Source organism: Oryzias latipes, chromosome 6 (assembly GCF_002234675.1).
Source record: "Oryzias latipes chromosome 6, ASM223467v1".
In the NCBI taxonomy this organism is placed as follows: Eukaryota; Metazoa; Chordata; class Actinopteri; order Beloniformes; family Adrianichthyidae; genus Oryzias; species Oryzias latipes.
Window position 1 is genome coordinate 30822789 of NC_019864.2, and position 20312 is coordinate 30843100.

General features: G+C 43.7%; 1 protein-coding gene across 2 annotated transcripts in view; it reads right to left on the reverse strand.

Annotated features, from left to right (window-relative positions):
- Positions 1–851: 851 nt before the first annotated feature.
- The window catches only part of LOC101160653 (ankyrin repeat and BTB/POZ domain-containing protein BTBD11-B), a 75845-nt gene continuing 56384 nt past the window's right edge, over positions 852–20312 (reverse strand). Inside the window, exons 3-17 of one of the 2 annotated variants that reach the window (XM_023956121.1) lie at positions 12734–12938; positions 10253–10405; positions 9891–10056; positions 9299–9388; positions 6277–6378; positions 5673–5766; positions 5350–5485; positions 3674–3894; positions 3419–3597; positions 3066–3171; positions 2820–2922; positions 2548–2629; positions 2392–2460; positions 1963–2076; positions 852–1887 (exon numbers count right to left, since the gene is read on the reverse strand). In XM_023956121.1, coding sequence (XP_023811889.1) covers positions 1678–1887; positions 1963–2076; positions 2392–2460; positions 2548–2629; positions 2820–2922; positions 3066–3171; positions 3419–3597; positions 3674–3894; positions 5350–5485; positions 5673–5766; positions 6277–6378; positions 9299–9388; positions 9891–10056; positions 10253–10405; positions 12734–12938 — 2030 coding nt within the window. In that variant the 3' untranslated portion in view covers positions 852–1677. The remainder of the gene's footprint in view (positions 1888–1962; positions 2077–2391; positions 2461–2547; positions 2630–2819; positions 2923–3065; positions 3172–3418; positions 3598–3673; positions 3895–5349; positions 5486–5672; positions 5767–6276; positions 6379–9298; positions 9389–9890; positions 10057–10252; positions 10406–12733; positions 12939–20312) is intronic. The other variant, XM_023956122.1, reaches the window with a different exon arrangement.

Sequence of the window (20312 nt, forward strand, 5' to 3'; positions counted from 1 at the left end):
AGAGTGACCACACACAGACCTCACTGATCCGCTTCCAGCCTGATCTGCACAAAGGAACCGTGAAAGAAAACAAAGCCACGTCTGTTTTCTCTTCAAGCCTCTCTTGGTTTTTCCTCTTAATTCTTTCTCTTTGTTGTTCTGAAGCCAGCTCTGTTTGAACTGAACTCTCTGAAGCTCCTCGCTCGATGTCTAAAGGGTTTTAAAGTGGAACTGAGACTTTTTTTCTGGTGGAAAAAGTTTCCAACAGACTGGAAAAGTTCTTCTTTAAACCTTCTCATTTGTTCTGATGTGTCACTTCACTGTTTAGGAAGATGTTCTTTTCCATGGTGGTCCATCCTTATGGATGTCCCAGCATATTTGGTTTAAAGACACCGTTTTCTGGCTTTCGGATCCCTTTTTTGCACAGTTCAGATGGGTTCTTGTGTCATTCATTCATTTGTCCTTTCCGAAGTTCTGGCTGCCGCTTTTGTAGATGGTTGGTTGTGTTCTGGCTCAGTGTTCTGCTCAATGACCCAGTTTCAGGCTCTACTTCTTTCATGAGGCTCAGCTGAGTTTGGCTCGCTAGATTCTGTGAAAAGCCTGTTTTGTTTTGTTAAAATAAACAATCAAAACCTTTTCCTTCTAAATTCATTTTGAAGGTGAAGTTATTCAACAGAACTGCAAGGATTAGGGTTACAAACACAGACTTTCATTTGATAGGATTGTATTTCCTTTTTGTGTGTTCTGTGATTCTCTTTTGAACTTTTTTCAACAGATTCCAGGCTGTGTGGATCTGTAGGCATCTGCACTGCTGGGTGCCACATTAAAACACCTCCCAGCTGAGATCTGACCTTTTACTGCAGAAGACAAAAAAGCAGGGAAGCCATCTTTATTTCACCACATCGTCAATGTCTCTGCCTGCATCAAATACAACTAGAAGCAAATTCCTGTTTGCTGTAACACTTTAGAGAAGCAGAAGCCTCACTATCCCAGGACTTCTGGAAAGCAGCTGGAAGCATTTTGCTTTTATTTCAAGGCTGAAAGGATGGACATGAGCCTAAGTGGTGCAGAAGTTAGACCCACTCTGACGGCAAAACGAGGGAAAGCGATCATTTAAAAATGGAGACGGTCACTTCTTTGACATGCAACATTTAAACACAGATATGTACAAGCGGAGTTTCCTGTTTTTACATCAATGTTCAGTCACACACGAGAAAAAAATATGGGAATATATTTACATTAACTTACATGATCAATTTCTCTATTTTTATAAACAAAATTTACATAGTAGAGAAGAAAAAAGAAAAGTTCTTCTTCCTGTTAAGCTTCCTGTAAACGTCCTGCTGTTCATTTGTTGTAGTTTGGCTCTGAGGAAAAACCGGATCCACGTCGGACTGACAAACACGCAGGTTCCCTGTTCCAGCAGAGCGTCCCCGGCTCCTCCTCTCATCCTCTGATGGCTCATCACAGCAGCTCTGCTCATCTGCTACTGTAATACCTGGTGTTGGCAGGTTGAGGCGTGCAGAGCCACCGAAGGACAGTCGTGTTAGAAGTAAATGAAGAAGGCAGACAAACGCAACCATCTGTGCTAAGATGACAAGAAGCATGTCGCTACTGCTAACACACGCGTGTCCAGGATGTCCGGGATTCCAAACCGATCTCGCTCAGACGCAGGTGATCACTGCCGTTACTCCGACCTCAGACGACGGAGCCTTTGGACGAGGACAGGTGGATGGACCGGATGCGGATGGCCAGGGTTTTCTCCAGGGCCTGCAGGACATCGGCGCCCGGGCTGTCGGCCGGCGTGTCGTACAGCAGCTGTTTGAACGGCTCCAGCTCAATGAGGATGACCATGTTCTTCAGGAAGAAGCCCTCGATGTAGGACGCCAGGTCTGGGGCATCCAGGAACTGGACGGGTGGGGAAACAGTTACAAAATAAAAGAGATGGCAAAAAAATAATACGGTTTGCAGTGTTTTATCTACCTTGGTGTGGTTGTAGATCTCGACACAAGTCTCCGTGTTGATGTTCTTGGAGCAAATGATCTCACAGTGTCGTTGCAACGCCTCCAGCTGGAAGAACTTGGCTGCTGATAAAAGCTACATTTAAAAAAAGATAAGGGTATAATGGGTATAAATGTCCACAATATTCTACATTTTCAAACAAAAGATTTGCATAAAGCCATTTAGGTGCAACATTTCCTTCAAACTTCAAGCTTTTGGTTTTTCCAGAGACGTCAATTAAATCAGATCCTGCCGTTTTTAGCAAACGAGGCTTTTAATTGAATTCTTACCGGCAGAGGGTGTTCAGTCATGTCACTGCGTGCTCTATTTCAAATTTCACACATGTTACAGACAAAACGAGCCTGAGAAAAACCTCAGCAAAAGACTTTTTAGTTTTATGAACAATCCAACCTCCATGACGTCGGAGTTCCTGATGTGCAGAGCGTCTGTCCCACCAAAATACAGATATTGCATCACAAGCTGCAAAGACAGCACAGCCGTTACAGACAGACAGACACTCTGCAGGGGGGAGGAGCCTGTGCGGAGGTCAAAAAACATGCTGTTCACCTGGAAAATGTGGTATTTGACGTTACTTATTTCGATGCACGTGTTTTCCCCACAAGGTCTGTTTGCGAGAAGAGATTTGAACCTAGAAGGGAGAAAAATAAGCAACAAAGAGACAAACAGACAAAACAGTCACCATTTTTAGGTTCTATTCACTCAACATCCATGAGAGGAAAATAACACCTAAAAATGTTTTTTTTTTTGACATTTTCAACATCTTCCTGACTTCAGCAGCTCCATAAAATCGACTCACATTCTGAAAGCTCACATGTTACCTGTTAGACGCAGTAAAGAGCAGGACTTTGTGGGCATAAAAAGGCTTCCCCTCCACCAAAAAGGTCACATCTGACATGTCTTTGTTGTTCAGGAAATGAGGATCTGAAAGACAGAAGGCCAGAAAATCTTTTTTTTCCCCCTTAACTCCAGTTTCCTCCAGTAGATGGCGCTGAGACTGTTCTGCAGCAACACCAACATGATCGCCATCGCCATGAGCTCAGTCTGAGGAAAAAGCTGAAGCTCACCCAGACGCGAGTTTGGCTTCCGCTTGATCTCCACCAGTTTGGGGATGGGGTAGGGGCCGTAACACTGGGTGAAGATCACACACAGCTGCTGGCTGATCACCTCATTCTGAACACACAGGCAGAGCAAGAGGGAGGCGAAAAAAATCATCTGTCCATGCCGCAGAATTCAGAACGACTTCATGTCCTGTGAAAATGCAATCCTGAAGCAGAAGTTCTGCCGTCGGAGTGAACCCAAAGATGGACCACGTCTCCGTCAGCAGATCACCCGACTTTAGTCTGAACATCCAAAGAACTACATTTCCATTCACACTATGGCAGAAAACAGGGCAGATTGCTGCTTCATGCTCCCTTACCTTACTGGCCCGGAGGATCTGGGCCATGAGAGGAAGGCCGTGCGTGACCAGCTCCTCCGTGTACTCCTCCTCATCGATGCAGCTGAACTCCTTCAGCAGACCCTGGATCAGGGGTCGGCGGTGCTGATGGAAACACGTCCGGAGAGACTCCAGCCACGTGTGCAAAGTCCAGGGGACCCCTGAGGAGCAGTTCAGACACCACATGAGAGGCTTTCCCACTCAGAGCTGCACGCCGGAGGCCTTCCCAGGACGCACCGAGGCTGCGTATGTCGATGGTGATGTCCACGTGTCCGTGCTCAGCGCTGTGGTACATGGCTTCCTTCAGGGCTTTGAGTTTGGCTTTTCCGGATCGGATCTGTTCAGCGTGAGACGGACTTCCACCTTCCGGCTCGGAACCCTCAGCCAGGATCTCCTCCAGGGACAAAACATCTGCTTTTCCTTTGTCTGTGTGGGACAGGAGTCTACGAAAGACGTCTCTGCAGGATGAGAGAGGCAGAAAGAAGCGTTGGTTTGCTTAATCTGCACAGATTAGCTGCTGCATTGGAGGCTCTTTCACAGGTTTACGGCTCCTCTCCAAGTACAGCAACGTATGAAATGTAGGAATATGACGGTAATGTCAGTTATAGAACTAAATATTACAGATCTTTAGCAAATGGAAGTTTGTTATACAAAAAATACAACCTCATTTTCACATAAATTATTCATGAAGTCGCTTCTTTTTACATTCTAAACATGTTATGTGGGTTAAAAATATTCAATCCTGTCATCAGGAGACTTTTCCTGACAAAATCTTTATCTAAAAGGAATTCATTATCTATCCAACACTTATTTCAAATTAACACATAAACCATGCAGGTTTTAATGCTTTTTCTGGAACATTTTCATTAAAAAAATACAACAACAATAACAATATCTGCTCATAAATACATACTTAACAAAACATACAAATTAATCACATTTACTCTACAAAGAACATAAATCAAAACAGACGAACAACTAAACATTTAGGTTTTATGTTGTTTTACTGTTTTCTAACCATAGTTTCCTCAAATTAACTTGTTAAAAAATGTTGTCATCCTTTAAGATTAAATTATGAAAGTTTCTGAAGAATTAAATAAAAATGCATAAATACCAGGAAATGAAATGAAACAAACTCAAAATGTTTTGTTACTAAGTCAATAAAAAGGACAAACATTGCTGGAAAACATTTTTCCACTCAGAAAATAAACATTTGCCTTTTAAAATGGTTCTTTAAACTCTGTTTGCATATATTAAAAAAATGATGTAAAAACATAGATAAGAGTCGAACGATCAAATCTAGTACTGAGAGTTTCAGCAGTAAAGTTCAAAACCGCAGAAACAAAAAAGGTTCCGTTGGTAAAAAGGTGTAAAACAAAAAGCTTGTTCTGCAGAGTCAGATTCATTCCAATTGGCTGAAGGTGAAGCACAGTTAGAGATGTCTGTTTTTGTGCAGTTTCTATATAATCTCTGATTGAATTAATATGACACACTTTTCTTTGTTGTTTTTTTACCACACAGAACAAAACGGTTTAACAGACCCAACATGCAGGTTTGATGTTTGAAGCGGTTACGGTTTATAGATGTTTTGTTTGCTCATTCAAATAAAAACTGCCGGTAAGAAAAATAAAATTCTCTGTTAAAAGATATTTTGATTTATAGTTTTAAATACCAAATGAATAATAAATAGCTTGTTTCCATTGAGGTAAAAGAATTGGACTCCATTGTATCCATATAGTTAAATCTTTTATGTATCAATTCATCATATGAGAGGGAAAGATACACCCCCCCTTACTTAAAAAAGTTATTTGTGAAAAAGATGCCCCCCCCCCTCCAAAAAGTATACATATAAAATAAACAGAAATAAAACGATAGCATCCTTTAATGTTGATGCCAACAGTGTGTCCCGGTACCTGTGCCCGTGGGCCGCAGCCAGGCTGTAGGAGTTCATGTCCCCCTGAGGCGCCGTCGAAATGCCGTTGCGATACATGGTTCCCACCATGGGGTCACCCCCCCGCTCCAGCAGCAAACTCACCAACTCAAAGTTTCCTGCAAAAAAACCCCACACAGGTACGACGTTTCAGGAACCCAGAAAAAGGAACGTTTGAGGGAAAACTTTGGGGTTTTTCTTGCTCCGCCCGCATCTCCACCTGTGGCGGGCGCCTGCAGGCAGTCAGGCGCCATCAGCTGGTGGTGAGGATCAGCTGATGAAGTCTGAGGCGGCGTGTCTTCCTACCTGCAGCAGCAGCCAGCTGCAGCGGCGTCTCCGTGTAGTTCTCCATCCCGTCCTGCAGGGAACCCTCCACGTTGGCTTTGGCATCCAGAAGCAGCTGTGGGGGGAGGGGGGGGGGGGGCACAGCGTTCAGAAAATTCCCATAACCTGCTGCATCCTTTATGTTCACATCTTTGATTCTTCCAGAAACGGTCGGTTCTGATCCGTCTGGAAAGTCTTTTCTAACCGAATAGATAACGTCAGATCCAAACTGAAATGCGTAACATGAATCTCCATTTCTTATCAAACAGAGATGCATAACTGGATTTTCTTCTGCGTGCATCATAACTGAATCTGCTGTCCTCACAAACGAGTGTGACATGACCGTTCCCCATTACAGATCAGAAAAACACTTAGAGGCCAAACTGAATTACGTGGGACCAGCTCGATAACAATTAGGCTGCAGAGTTTCCACTTCCCGAATGCGAGCCGGGCCTTTTACCGAAGGTCAAAGGTCAGGGTAACCCTGGGTTTGTTTGTTTGTTTGAGCGTTTCATTCATTGAGAACCGACAGACATGAGAGAAGCTTTGATGACTGACAGCATGAGGCAAGCGATGATGTCACTACCTGCACCACAGGTACATGTCCATGTAACACGGCAAAGGTGAGGGATGTCGCCTGCCGCGTTTCGGGAAAGACTGAGGGGTGCCTGTGGATTGTGTTTGGCACCTGGGGAAGGACACAGGTTGGGGCGGATGGGTGGGAAGGGGGGGAGAAAGATGAGGGGGGGAGAGAGAGACAGCAAGCGATTAAAACTATTACAATGGAGCACGAGGATGATGGGGGGTTTGGGGGGGGGGGGCGACTGGAAGCCCCACAGGGAGCCTGAGGTGATTAGGCAGAGGACGTCCCGTCCCTGCGTCCACCCTCTAACGAACGACGGATCTATCCGCTGCGGTTCTGATCGAAGCTCAGCAGATGGAACCGCCATGCAGGAAAAGCCCACAAGGCCCAGGTTCACCTCAGGCTGCCGTGGAACCGACACACAACGATGGTACCGAGGAGAAAATACAACAATGTGCACAACTGTGGAGGAATGAGGAGAAAAATGAGTTGAAATGGAGTAAACTTTGTTAAAGAGGATGAGCTCCCTGATTCCTCGTTGAGTTTTGGCCTCATTGATTCACCATCATCATCATCATCACCATCATCATCATCATCATCATCATCATCATCATCATCCAGCTGTCTTCTGGCTGGAAGTCTCTCCAACTATATGTTCTTTGTTGTGAAAGCGTTCCCAGTGCTCTTTTAATTACGATTTTGCCGTTTTTGCCCAAAATCCAAAAGCCTGTGGCATTTTTTCAGACATATTTTCTGCAGAGCGGCAGCAGCTCGTCAGAAACTCTCGCATGGGACTGTTAGCTCCCCTAATTTTCCCATCATCCCTTTGTTTTTCACTCTCGCCCCCTAGCTTACAGCCCCTCACACCCCCAACTTAACATTAGCGGTGCAACAAAAATGGCAGCAACATCAAATCTATCCAACCGTCCAGTTCTGATCCAGATTCCAGCTCAGACCAGGAAAACAAAGACGTTCGTGGATCTGTTGGTCTGCAGGTGGACGATCAGAAAGGGGCGGAGCTGGGAGACTCTGGCCCCGCCCCTTTCAGTGGCTGCATCACAAATAGAGCTTTTTCTGCTCCTGATCCATCATGGTTTAAAGAAAGAAACAGAAACGTAGTTTCATTCTTAAATCATTTTCTTCCATCATGAGAAAAATGCTGTTACTAACATCAAAAACACAATTTTCATCGGTCTTTAAAGACGGAAGACAAGATCTGATGTCAGTCAGACTTTAAAAAAATGCAAAATATTTAATTCTTACAAAGATTTCAAAACTTGCTTTTATACTTTAAGATATTTTGAAGTTGTTTTATCTTCTCTTTGCTCTACACCTGTTATCTAAAAGATATTTTAGAAACAAAACATTGAATTTATGTTCTTAGAATAAGTGGGCCAACTTGTACATAGATCCTGATTTTGTTCTTAAACTAGTCTTTTCTACTTAATACACTCGTTTTTTTATCACTGTAATCAAAATAAACGACAGTTAGGTTCATGAAAACTCAAAAATGCAAACTATTTGCTTAGAAGATTCATGTACTGTCCCCCCCCCCCGGTGAGTGGGAGTGCTTCCAGATTCCAGTTGGCTCATCCGTGCTCCTGTTCCTGACCGTGTACCTCGTCTCTGCTCCTACACCTACACCTGGCCATGGACCCCCCCTCTGGCTCGTCGGGCGCCCCCAGCCGTCCCCCAACTTCAACTGGATGAAGCTCATTTGCTGAACTTTATATATGTAGTTGTAGATTTAGATAAGTTCATTCTTCTCTAAGAGTTCTGGTAAATCGCCTGTCTGTCCTGGGGGAGGATCCCTCCTCCATGTGGACACCCCTGAGGTTTCTTGTTTTTTTTCCAGATTCTGTTTTTTTCAGGAGTTTTTCCTTACAGAAAAGGGGGGTCAAAGGACAGGGATGTCCAGTTTAGTTTAGTCTGTTTAAAGTTTAGTATTATCCTATTGAATTCTATGTATTCATGATCCTTTTGATTCACTTTTCAATTACCGGGACGAAGCCCATCGAGACGACTGCTGTTGTGAATTTGGGCTATACTAATAAAATAAAACTAAATTGAATAGAACCAGTAAATAACAGCATTGGGCTGTATTGTTATTGAGCTGCAGAACATTTAATTTTCAGTCATTCTATCCACCGCTTGGCTTTTTAAAATGATTTTTCCCTTTTTAAACTTCTTGGTTTTGGATTTCAATATTTGATTGTAAGATTTATAAGTCAGTTAAAATAACTTGCTGCTGCATGCACAGATCTTTTCACTACCATTTTCTATTTTCAGGTTTCCCCTTTTGCAGTGCATCGTTTAGCTGGCCAAGAACCCACCGAATGCTTAAAGTTAAAGACATTTTTTCTTGTCTGTAAAAGTCAGAAAAGAAATTTTTTAATTTGATTTTAAGGAGTGAGATCAGAATTGACCGGCGTCGGTCTCCTGGGACGAGAACCCTTCAATGCAAATGTTCATTGATCTGAGAATAATTGTTTTTTTTACAGAAGCAACACCACTGTAGAGGAAGGAAACACCGACTCCAGTCTGAAGCAGCGTAACATTTAGAAAACCCACAGGAGCCGCAGTTTTACAAAATATATTATCAAATAATTTGAATCAGAAACTACTGACTTCATCTTTGCAGCTGCTTAGAAAAGAAAAGGATGATTTAGATTTTTTAAAGCAGAATGAAATCCAGATGCAGAAAACAAATGTGTGAGAACTTGGTTCCATAATGAAGACGGACAGAACCACAGATGGGACACGTCAGGATTTTGAGGCTTGCACTGAAGCCATGAAACGTTTGAGTTTGTTTTTGTGCTCTTGGAGTCGCACAGTCTTTGTTTTTTATGTGTTTGAAATGAAATCAGGCATAGAACAGATGAGCTTCCAGGTTTGGTTTCATCCGTTTTCATTTTTAGACCCTTTGCGTGTCAACCATTAGATCCTGTCAAGTAAATGTCATGTCTCTCCATCCTCCTCTGCTCGGACGCGGGTTCGATGACTAAAGCGCTGAGAGCAGACTGACCTCGCCGTTGATGTCAGCGCCTGCATCCAGCAGCATCTGCACCATGGCCTCGTCTCCACGGACGCAGGCGTACATCAGCGGCGTCATCCCCTGCACAGGGACACAGACAGAAAAATGAGTTTTCCCTGGAACTGACCGGAACTTTTGCTCTGATCCAGACATCTACCCTTGAAAGTCCTGTTTTAACTTGTTGACTGCAAAGTCCTGCTATTGATGGGATTTTTACAGTGGAGCAGATCCATCAATACATCCTGTGGGTAAAGGAGGATGACAGTCAGCTCCGGACTGTGTCTGAAAGTTTCTGCAAAGATCCGCCTCCAACTAAATATTGATTTTTCTCATGGAGAATCATGAGTTCCTCCTGCGGTTTCCTCAGATGATTTAGCGCTCTGGAGCTGCAGTCATGGTATAAGGCAGAGCGGCTTGGCAGCAGAGCTGCAGAAAGACAAGCCAGAGGAAGATTTAATATTTACCGCCGCCTTTTTGCTCACGAGCGCATTAAATTCAGCCTCCACGGGCCGCGTGCGTGCCAGCACGGGAGTGTGAACGAGCCCGTTTCTGCATTATTAAGCGTGCTGACAGCGCGTCTAACCTGCTCGTTCATGCTGTTGACTCCGTCCGGCCCCAGCAGGTTGACGGCCTGCTTGACTAAATCCGTGCGTCCGCAGCTGAGCATACGGAAGCCCAGGTCCTGCAGGAACTTCGCCTCAGCAGAGGCAGCATCCAGTTTCCTCGAGGCGCAGAAGCAGTCATCCGTTCTGAAGGGCAACGTATAAACACAGATTCACAGAGCGGGTTAATGGTTCAAAACCCTTAAACGTCCCCAGACGTGCAGGCCTGATGTTCCAGGCAGCAGCAAAGGGGGCAAATATGTGAAAAAAGGGTTGTTTGTGTGATAAATGTGTTTTCTGTGTGCTGCAGAGGAGGAGGTTTGCACGCTCCTCGCAGCCGTACCGAAGCTGGCGAGGCTCACAGTCCACTCCGGGCAGCAGCAGCCTGGCAGCCTGCCGGACATCATCGCTGTCCACATAGAAGCTGCGCCTGTGCTCAGTGTGGACCACGGCCACACGCACCCACTCCATGAGAGGCGGCAGCACCAGGAACGGCCTGTAGGGGGAGATAGAGGCACAGGTTAGTTCCATCACCCCCAGAACTCTGTGTGCTCAGACACCAGGAGAAACCCGCCTGACACTCGCAATTTGCATTTTTGGATTTGGCAGATCCTGGAAGGAGCTCTGGATGTTTGAGAACAGGATGAACCCAGTTGGAGAAATTAAACAGACCCAGAGACAGGCGAGAACATTTCACCTTAAATAAATCGGAGGCAAAAAAGGCTGGAATTTTTCAGCTAAAGTCTGAGAAAATCCTCCATGAAGTCGGTCTGCGGTAGGATGCAGAATCAGAGCTGAAGTGATGTTTTCATGCAGCCTTCAGGCAGTGGAAGGAGAACCCCAACACAGGGTTTTTCCTCACACAGATGCTTCAAGCTTCTGGTAGAAGGCTGACGCAGAACCGAGGTTCTGCAGAAATGTCGCAGTTTTAGTCAACAAAGCTTTGCAGAACGTTGTTTTTTCCCCTAATTTTTCAAAGATTTTAATTAGTTTTTTGCTAACCTTGACATTTTTAATGTAGAAGGAAAACAACAAATGACAATCACTACATTGTCAATAAAATGAGAACGCCTAGAAACCTGAACATCTGATGATCGACTCCTAAAGTTAATTATAGTAAAACGTGTCTGTATCTTTGCTGTTTGGCCTCCTGCCGCTCCTCCTCTCCTCACTGCTGCATGCTGTGCAGGAAGATGCAGGTTTGAACAATATGGAGGTAAAGGGGAGAGAAGGAAAAGTCAGAACCACAAGACAACTCGTGACTGCAGGTGAGGAACCAAGCAGGCTCACCAATGCACGACTGAATGTGTAGAAATTCCCACCCTGGCTTTGAAAGACTCGCGTTGATGTTTTCTAATAGTCTCTAAGCCCTCAGCAACGTGCTCGTCATTCATCCATGGACTCATCTGCACATGACGTCTCCTTTACTTTCCGTACAAGGCTTTTATGTGCACGGTTACGTATCAACGCACAGACTGCAGGTCGTGTGGAGGTCAGCTTCAGAAAACCACGGGACCGGAAATCAAGCCCTGACCCTGAGGTTTTAAGTCAGCTGCAGCTTTCAGCAAAAAAAGTATAATTTCCATTAGAAGACAATATTTAGAAAACTTGTATTTTATTTTTTAATGATTTTATAATTTTGGTTTGAACTTCGATAATAAATAAATATAAATATCATGAATTACTATCTTCTGCACAGATTAACAGTTCAACTGCAGCCGCTGCGTCTGCAGGATTTCTCAAAGCAGAATGAAAGCCCTCATGCAGAGAGCAGGTAGCAGCCTGATGGGGCTGAGATCACAGCCTGCTTCCACCGGATGCTCCTCCAAGACCAGCAGAACATCCTGAGGAACAGGTTCCTTCTCAAGCGGACCTTTTGTCCTTCTTTGGGTCTGAATCCAGAACCAAACAAGTTCTGCAGAAGAGTCTGCAGACATGCATGTTTGCAGCAGCAGAATCTCTGCAGTTCTATGGAGAGACAGCAGCTGCTGCAAAGCATCTGCAGCTGCGCAGACGCTGCACAGCTGCAAAAACTCTCCCCCTTCCCTCACAGTGAAGTCGCTGTTTCTAACCTGAGAACATTAGAAAGGCAATCATTTTACACTTCCCTGAAGGACACGATAAAGGCGAGTCTGATGGACCAATCAATACCAGACTGGTTTGTTTCAATCCCTCGTTCAGCTCTAATTTAAAGGACATGTCAACACACCAACAAGGAGCCAAACCTGCAACCTTCTGCACTGGTGTTGACATGAAAATGTTTGAAGATGGTGCTATTTAGGAAAAATAAATAACAAAGAACACAACGGTGTTACTACAACTGTCAAGCATGGGGGTGTGGTGTTGATGATATGGGCCTAGATTTTGAGCACCCTCCGTCCCACAGAACCGAATCTGGGAATAAAGAAGGATTTGGTTCACGTCAGAGCATCTACCTGAGAGTGGGGAGTGTTTCAAGCCAGGCCCGGCTCAGATGGCAGAATTAAAAAGAGCGCCGGCTTTGTCCCCGTAAATGTAAACACGAGCCAGAACATGATCCCAGTTGGGTCGGCAGCCGCTCAGAACCGTCTGGCATTTTGATGTTTAGGGGATTTAAGGTCTAAAGATTAAAACACATTTGCATCACCTGACTATTCTGTGTTTCTAACAATCTGCTTAAGGTTTTCCACTGTGGTCCTGCTTTACATCCAAAAACAGAAAGTTCAGAAAACGAGTTTTTCCATGAAATCTCCGGAAAACGTTTTCTCCACAGTGAAAAACGTCTATTAAGCCGCTTATTTAGCAGATTTTCTGAGATCTGAAAGCGCGTCCTGTTGGTCCTCACCTCTCTGTCTGTAAGGTAACCTTGGAGGGCTCCACGTTGGGATTTTCCCACTCCAGGTGGGGGCAGTGCATGAAGTAGCAGAGGGTGTAGATGGCCTCAGGAGCCCAGTGAATGGCACTGCTCTTTTGGTGGATGGGAGTCCCGTTGCTGTGGTTCTTCATATAGAGTGGCTGAAGATGGTGCATCGCTCGGGACACAAGGTCACCTGCAAAAACACACAAACACACACACAGCCTGAATACGGGAAACTCGGAGGCAGGAATCCGCCTCCAATCCTATTTCCAGTCTGCGGCCTTTAAAAAGACACCAGGGAACCATCGTCGGTCCTTCCGGCCTCTCTGTCAGGGGAAATCAAGAGTTTTCATGAACCAGTCAGGAAAAAGACAAGGTCCGTCCCACGTTGTTTGGCTTCCAGGAGCAGAAACCATGGCACAAGCTGAAGAGGGAATATTTGTGGAGAAATAAGGGCAGATGCATGTTTTTCCTTCCCAGGATTTGTCAGGATTTGCAGTTCATTAAGTCGAGTTCTGAAAATCAAGCCTGGGAGGACTGAGCTTATAAAAATTTGAGTGGTTTCCAACTGAGATTTTCCCTTCTGCTGAATTTTTTCGTAGTAAACAGCTTGTCGAAAAATATGTCCGCCACTGGTTTTTGCTTTTTTCGGGCCGAGACGTGATTTTAGTAAAGTGAAAATTTAGCTGATCCCAAATGGAGACTGGAGTTTGAAGTTTCTCCCACGCACAGCCCCTGCTTTTCATGTCTTTGGCAGCTTACTTATTGTGTTTTATTAAAAAACAAGCCTGTGTTATTACAGTGTTCACTCAAATCCCATTTCAGAGTAATCTGTCAGGCTTCTCTTTCCTGTTGGGACTCACAGCTCTAGGAAAACGTAATAAAAGTCTGAAATAGTCAAATGGAAGCGACACAGACCGTTCCGGTCATTTAATTCAGAAACGGATCAATGTGGACCCCTCCTCGTGTCTCCAAGATCACAGAGATGCTCAGAAACGTCATGCTGGGAACCAACGTTGTGGTCAAACATTAAACTGCATTAGAGTTTTCCACATGTTCAGTGTGAAAAGAAGCCTTAATGAAGGAGAATCCTCTCTGAACCATCCTGTTGATGGAAACGCTCTGAAATCATCTCCATCTTCATCTCAAATCCTCAAACTAGCCGTCGGTTCTTCCAGATTCCCTCTGAAACAGCAGTGTGTCTGCAGAGCCACTTGGAGTCTACCAGCAGAAATGCTGCTGATGGCGCCTCGCATGACTTTGAAGCTTTTGATCAATATCTCATTCTGGGAGAAAAATAGTTTTAAGATGGGGGGAGGAAAAGATGCTCCTCAGGTGTCTCCCTGCTCACCTTTAATTATGCTCTGTTTGGTCTGCAAGGCTTTAAGCAAAAACTCTCAAATAAACCTGGACTCATCCGAAGGATCTCTGAGTCTGAATGGACGCATAGAAAAACCACATTTACTCCCAAAGAGCAGAGCTGTCCAAGTCGGCACCGCTTTAGGACTCAGGTGGAGAAGAAAGAAAGCCTTGGTGTTCAGTCAAAGAGCATCCGATTAGTTGGACCTCAATGGTTTCATATGTTCAAGCTTGGCAACATCTTTGCCTGTTTGAGGTGTCGGTCAGGGAACTGCTTGGAGCACGCTGGTGTAGTTCTAAAGATTCAGAATAAATCTATGATTGAAAAGAAAAATGTTTGGTTCACGTGTCTGAAGAACGGCAGAAGATCCTCTGGAGTCCAAACTGTTGGTGATAGAAGAACGGTCCGGAAGGACCAGAGCCCACGTAAAGGAGGAAGATGAGGAGGACAAGGAGGAGGATGAGGAGGAGGAGGAAGAGGAAGAGGAGGACGACGAGAAGGATGAGGAGGAGGACGAGGAGGTGGAGAAGGAGGACGAGGAGGAGGAGCACGAGGGGGAGGAGGAAGAGGAGGACGACGAGAAGGAGGACGAGGAGGTGGAGGAGGAGGACGAGGAGAACGAGGAAGAGGAGAACAATGGATCCAAGAAACAGCTCAGCGCTCAAACATGATTGGCTGAGGGGAAGATGCAGCGAGCTGTGATTGGATACAGGCTGATGAGTCGGAGCGGGAGACGGACGTCCTGACGGGACTTTAGTGATGTTTCAGCCAGTCACACACAAATACACACCTTAACACCCAGTCACACACAAATACACACCTTAACACCCAGTCACACACAAATACACACCTTAACACCCAGTCACACACAAATACAACACACACAAATACACACCTTAACACCCAGTCACACACAAATACACACCTTAACACCCAGTCACACACAAATACACACCTTAACACCCAGTCACACACAAATACACACCTTAACACCCAGTCACACACAAATACACACCTTAACACCCAGTCACACACAAATACACACCTTAACACCCAGTCACACACAAATACACACCTTAACACCCAGTCACACACAAATACACACCTTAACACCCAGTCACACACAAATACACACCTTAACACCCAGTCACACACAAATACACACCTTAACACCCAGTCACACACAAATACACACCTTAACACCCAGTCACACACAAATACACACCTTAACACCCAGTCACACACAAATACACACCCTAACACCCAGTCACACACAAATACACACCTTAACACCCAGTCACACACAAATACACACCTTAACACCCAGTCACATACAAATACACACCTTAACACCCAGTCACACACAAATACACACCTTAACACCCAGTCACACACAAATACACACCTTAACACCCAGTCACACACAAATACACACTTTAACACCCAGTCACACACAAATACACACCTTAACACCCAGTCACATACAAATACACACCTTAACACCCAGTCACACACAAATACACACCTTAACACCCAGTCACACACAAATACACACCTTAACACCCAGTCACACACAAATACACACCTTAACACCCAGTCACACACAAATACACACCTTAACACCCAGTCACACACAAATACACACCTTAACACCCAGTCACACACAAATACACACCTTAACACCCAGTCACACACAAATACACACCCTAACACCCAGTCACACACAAATACACACCTTAACACCCAGTCACACACAAATACACACCTTAACACCCAGTCACATACAAATACACACCTTAACACCCAGTCACACACAAATACACACCTTAACACCCAGTCACACACAAATACACACCTTAACACCCAGTCACACACAAATACACACTTTAACACCCAGTCACACACAAATACACACCTTAACACCCAGTCACATACAAATACACACCTTAACACCCAGTCACACACAAATACACACCTTAACACCCAGTCACACACAAATACACACCTTAACACCCAGTCACACACATGAATACATTAACACTGTACGACAGTGTGACACATTTACACACATTCACACATATTTACCAACGTATGGAGGTGATGTAGATTGTTTCTTTACCATCCACTTTTGGCCTCATTTATTGTTCTATCAGTCTACGTGTGTGAACGTGTCATTTAACTACACACTGACAGCTTCTGTTCACACAACAACATCCATCTTCATCTGCAAAACTCTGTTTCTGAATTTCTGTTCTTTAGATGGACTTCAAGCTTTTATGTTTTCTGAACCCGTCTCTCTTAGATTATCCTTCAGTAGGATTAGAGTCGACAGAAACTAAATAGATTAGTTTGAAGGATTGGAATGAGACCACATTCTCTGACATGTTTCCTTCTGCACACAGATAGTTCAGCGCCCACAGTCAGAACAGCAGCACCAGTAAAAAACCAGCGGAGGTAAACGTTTCAAAGATAGTCTCTGTGATGAGGCGGTATGTTTACAGCTTTGGGAGGAGGGACACAGTAACATCCACTGAATGAAATGGAATCGAGAGACCCTGAGCAGCAGCCGCCGCCGCCTCCACTGTCTGTGTGTTTATATCGCACGCTGCCGCACAGCTGAGACGGCATTACGCAGCCGCCTGCAGCCTCCCTCACTGCTGCAAAGCAGCACGGATCCGATAACACGGAGAACACACACGAGTGTCGTGCTTAGGCTGACTTTTATGTGCAGAAACTGTCTGCAGCAGAAAGCAGAGATTCCTGCAGAAACGCCATAGATCCTCTGCCTGACAGTACAACAAAGCAGATTCCTGAAAAACCTTCATTTTGACACCAACAACCCCTAGATTTCACAGGTAAAGGAGAAATTTACTTCCAGGCTCCTCATTCAAAAGCCCCCACTCAGGGAAAAAGACAGCGACAGCAGACAGAAGGGCTCTTTGAGCTCCTCAAACATTCTGCTGCTCATGTCCTGAAAAAAGAAGCTTCTCAAGACGTATCGGGACGACAAAAGGAAAGAAAAATTAAACCCCCCGATTGTCGTCTCTGACTCTGAACTCTGACAATATATTCAGAAAAAAACATTAAAATAATGTTAATATAGACAAGTTATTCCCAAACAAAGTCCTATTGATCAAGTCAAATGTTGATTAGAGCATCGTCTATTCATTGAAAACCCGGACAGTCTTCCGGTTCCGGGTTATACAGCAGGACGCGTGGCGTGCCTCTCTGCGAATACAACTATCTTCAAATTACTTAAAAGGTTGATTTTCAAAAAAGAGAGCTGACCATGCCCCTGAAGAAACCCCAGGAATATGAAGATCTCAAAAAGACTCTTGACATTATTCAAGAAACGCTGAAAAGTTTTATGGATCAAGTGTCGGCTAAGCTAACGCCACTCTGGGAAATGATGGAAGAGTTCCGAAGATTTCGGGCTCAAAACGAGCAGCGAGAAAACCGGGTCGAGATTCTGGAGAAAAGACTGGACGATGTGGATCAGCAAGTAAGGATGAATAATGTCATTCTCACTGGAGTACCAATCAAGCCTCGAGCTAGCACTGCTAATGCTAGCGCTAGCGTAGCTAGCAGTGCCAATACGGAGATCGGTGCAGTGTCTTTGGAACAGCAAATACATTCATTTCTCACATCTAAAGGGATTTCCCTGGATCTCAATACCATCGAGACCTGCCACCTGCTCCCCAGGAGAAAGGAGACGGATAAACCAGCGATCCTCATCAGGTTTGTGAATCACAAACCCAAGCTAGCTCTGATGACCCAAAGGAAACAACTGAAAGGTTCGGCTGCTTATCTAAACGACCATCTGACCAGAAGGAATGCTGAAATCTCAAAACATGCACGTCTTCTCAGGAAGCGTAAGCAGATTGAGAACACTTGGGTTAAAGGCTGCAGGATTTACGTCAAACCGCTCGGTCCAGAGGACCGGTCCAAGGTTCTGGTTGTGAACACCATGAAAGACTTTGAAAAGTGTTTGATCACGGTTGTCTGAAACAACATGGAGTAATAAACCAAAGAGCCAAATAATTTCAAGAAATATGACACGTGGATTCATCACTTTAACGTAACCTGAATAACAGCAGGGTTCTGACCTGCAGACAACTTGACCTCAACTTTCACCGTCGCTGATATCAGCTGAAGAAGGATGTGGACCTGAATCTAATGTCTGCAGACATAACATGGAAGAAAACTATTAACTGTTTAAACCAAGAAAATCGGCTGTTATCAGTAAAAGAAGAAATACCAAGCTTGTACAATTCGACAGTTATGGACCCTTTTTACTCTTCCCCTACAGCATTTCTTTATTATAAAAAAAAAAAAAAAAAATACAAAAAAATATTTAAAAAAAAGTAAAACAAATGATTAATCACTTGTTAAATTGATTGACTTTTAATGATATTACTACACTTTCTCCAAAACTTGATAAATTGATTCAAAAATCTTTCCTAATGTAGCATAATTTTGCACGTTTTTAACTTTTGATACTTGATGAAATCTTTGCTATGAAAATTCCTGAAGTAGTGTTGTCTGCTTTAATAATATAGTATTATGTTTTATTCATATGAATGGCTTTTATAAGTAACATAAGCTGCATATATTTCAGATGACTGATCTGCATTTGCCATGTTGATTTCTAAAATAGTTATTTTTGACGTAATACTTAAGTAATTCATCTTTGTCATGTGCTTTATCGATATCTCATGATTTTTAATTCTGTCTGATAAAAACTGGGAACCGGATATTGATAAATCATGTAATAAAATGGTTATAGTATAACGGGGTGGGATTATATAAATTCGCTTCCTTCCACTCCCTTTCAAGCAATATTTATTAATTATGTCTAATTATCCTAAGTTTGATTAGTTACTGTATGAATGTATAACTGATGTTTATATTGCTGTTGTGTATTATTTCTACTTAATTTGCTTGAAATAAACCATTTCAAATCAAAAAATCAAATCAAATCAAAACAGATTTCATCTGAATCTTGTTTTTACAGAATCAGCTGATGTTTGGATGTTAAAGTTAAAATTTGAGGAAACTGAAGTCCTTCCACATGCAGACGTCTTATTTCACGCAAAAATAAAGATTTACATCTAAATAAAATGCAAATTGATTCATTAACTGTAGATCGTGTGCAAAAAACTCTGCTTGATGGGGCTTAAAAAGTTCTGTTAAATTAAAATAAAGAACAAAAAGACAAAAACTTTGATCCTAAAAATCACTTTTTATGAAATATTATTCTGCTATTCAGGAAAGAAAACATTAGAAGTTGTTTGATGAAGACCTGAGAGAAGATTCTTTGCTGCTAAATCCTTCACATCTTTTATCAATTAATAATCAGATTAGGATTATACTCCTCAGACTGGTCACTTTAGGCTCCTATCGCATGGAAATGTTGTTTTGTCTGAGTTGGGGGTGACTTTACCGAACCCGACCCACCAGAGGCACATGTGGGACTAGGATTTGAACTACTACCTGCTCTTTAGACGGCAGACCGCTGCACCCTTGTTCCGTGAGGAAAATCCCTTTTTCATTTTGTACGACGGCTCAGTTTCAATACTAAAAGCCCAGTTTATTTATACTGAATGTTAGGACTTTTTCACAAAATACTTTTTTTTTTGATGATCTTCTGATTTTTGTATTTTTAGGATCCAAAGGCTGCAAAAAAGCGTAAATACACAAACTAAAAAGAAGAGCAAGCAAATGATTAAATGACAAACTAAAGAAACTGAGACACAAATCTGGCAAAAAAACGGAGTAAATATTCATGTGAAAATATGGCTGAGCAGAACGAGAAGAAGGCGTGAGAACAGGATCCAAACCAGAACACAGAACCAATAAGAAGAGCAACACAGTCTCTGACTCTCCATCTGCTGCTCAAACAGAAGACGGCCATTGTGCAGGTCTATTATTTAAGGTTTCAACAACATAAATGGGAGAAAAACAGCAAAGGAGCCAAAAGAGAATAAAGGAACTGATGCTGCATAAATATTTGGGGAAGCAAGACTATTCCTTCGGTCTGCAGCAGATGTTTATGCATGAGGGCCCCCCGACCAGGACTGTAACCCCCACTCGTCTACCCCGTCCATGTTGGTGTTGCGGGCGGCGCAGGAGGTGAGCCGGCTGCACAGACATGCTCTCCGTTTAGTGCCACACATGCGGAACTGAATGACAGAGTGATTAAGACAC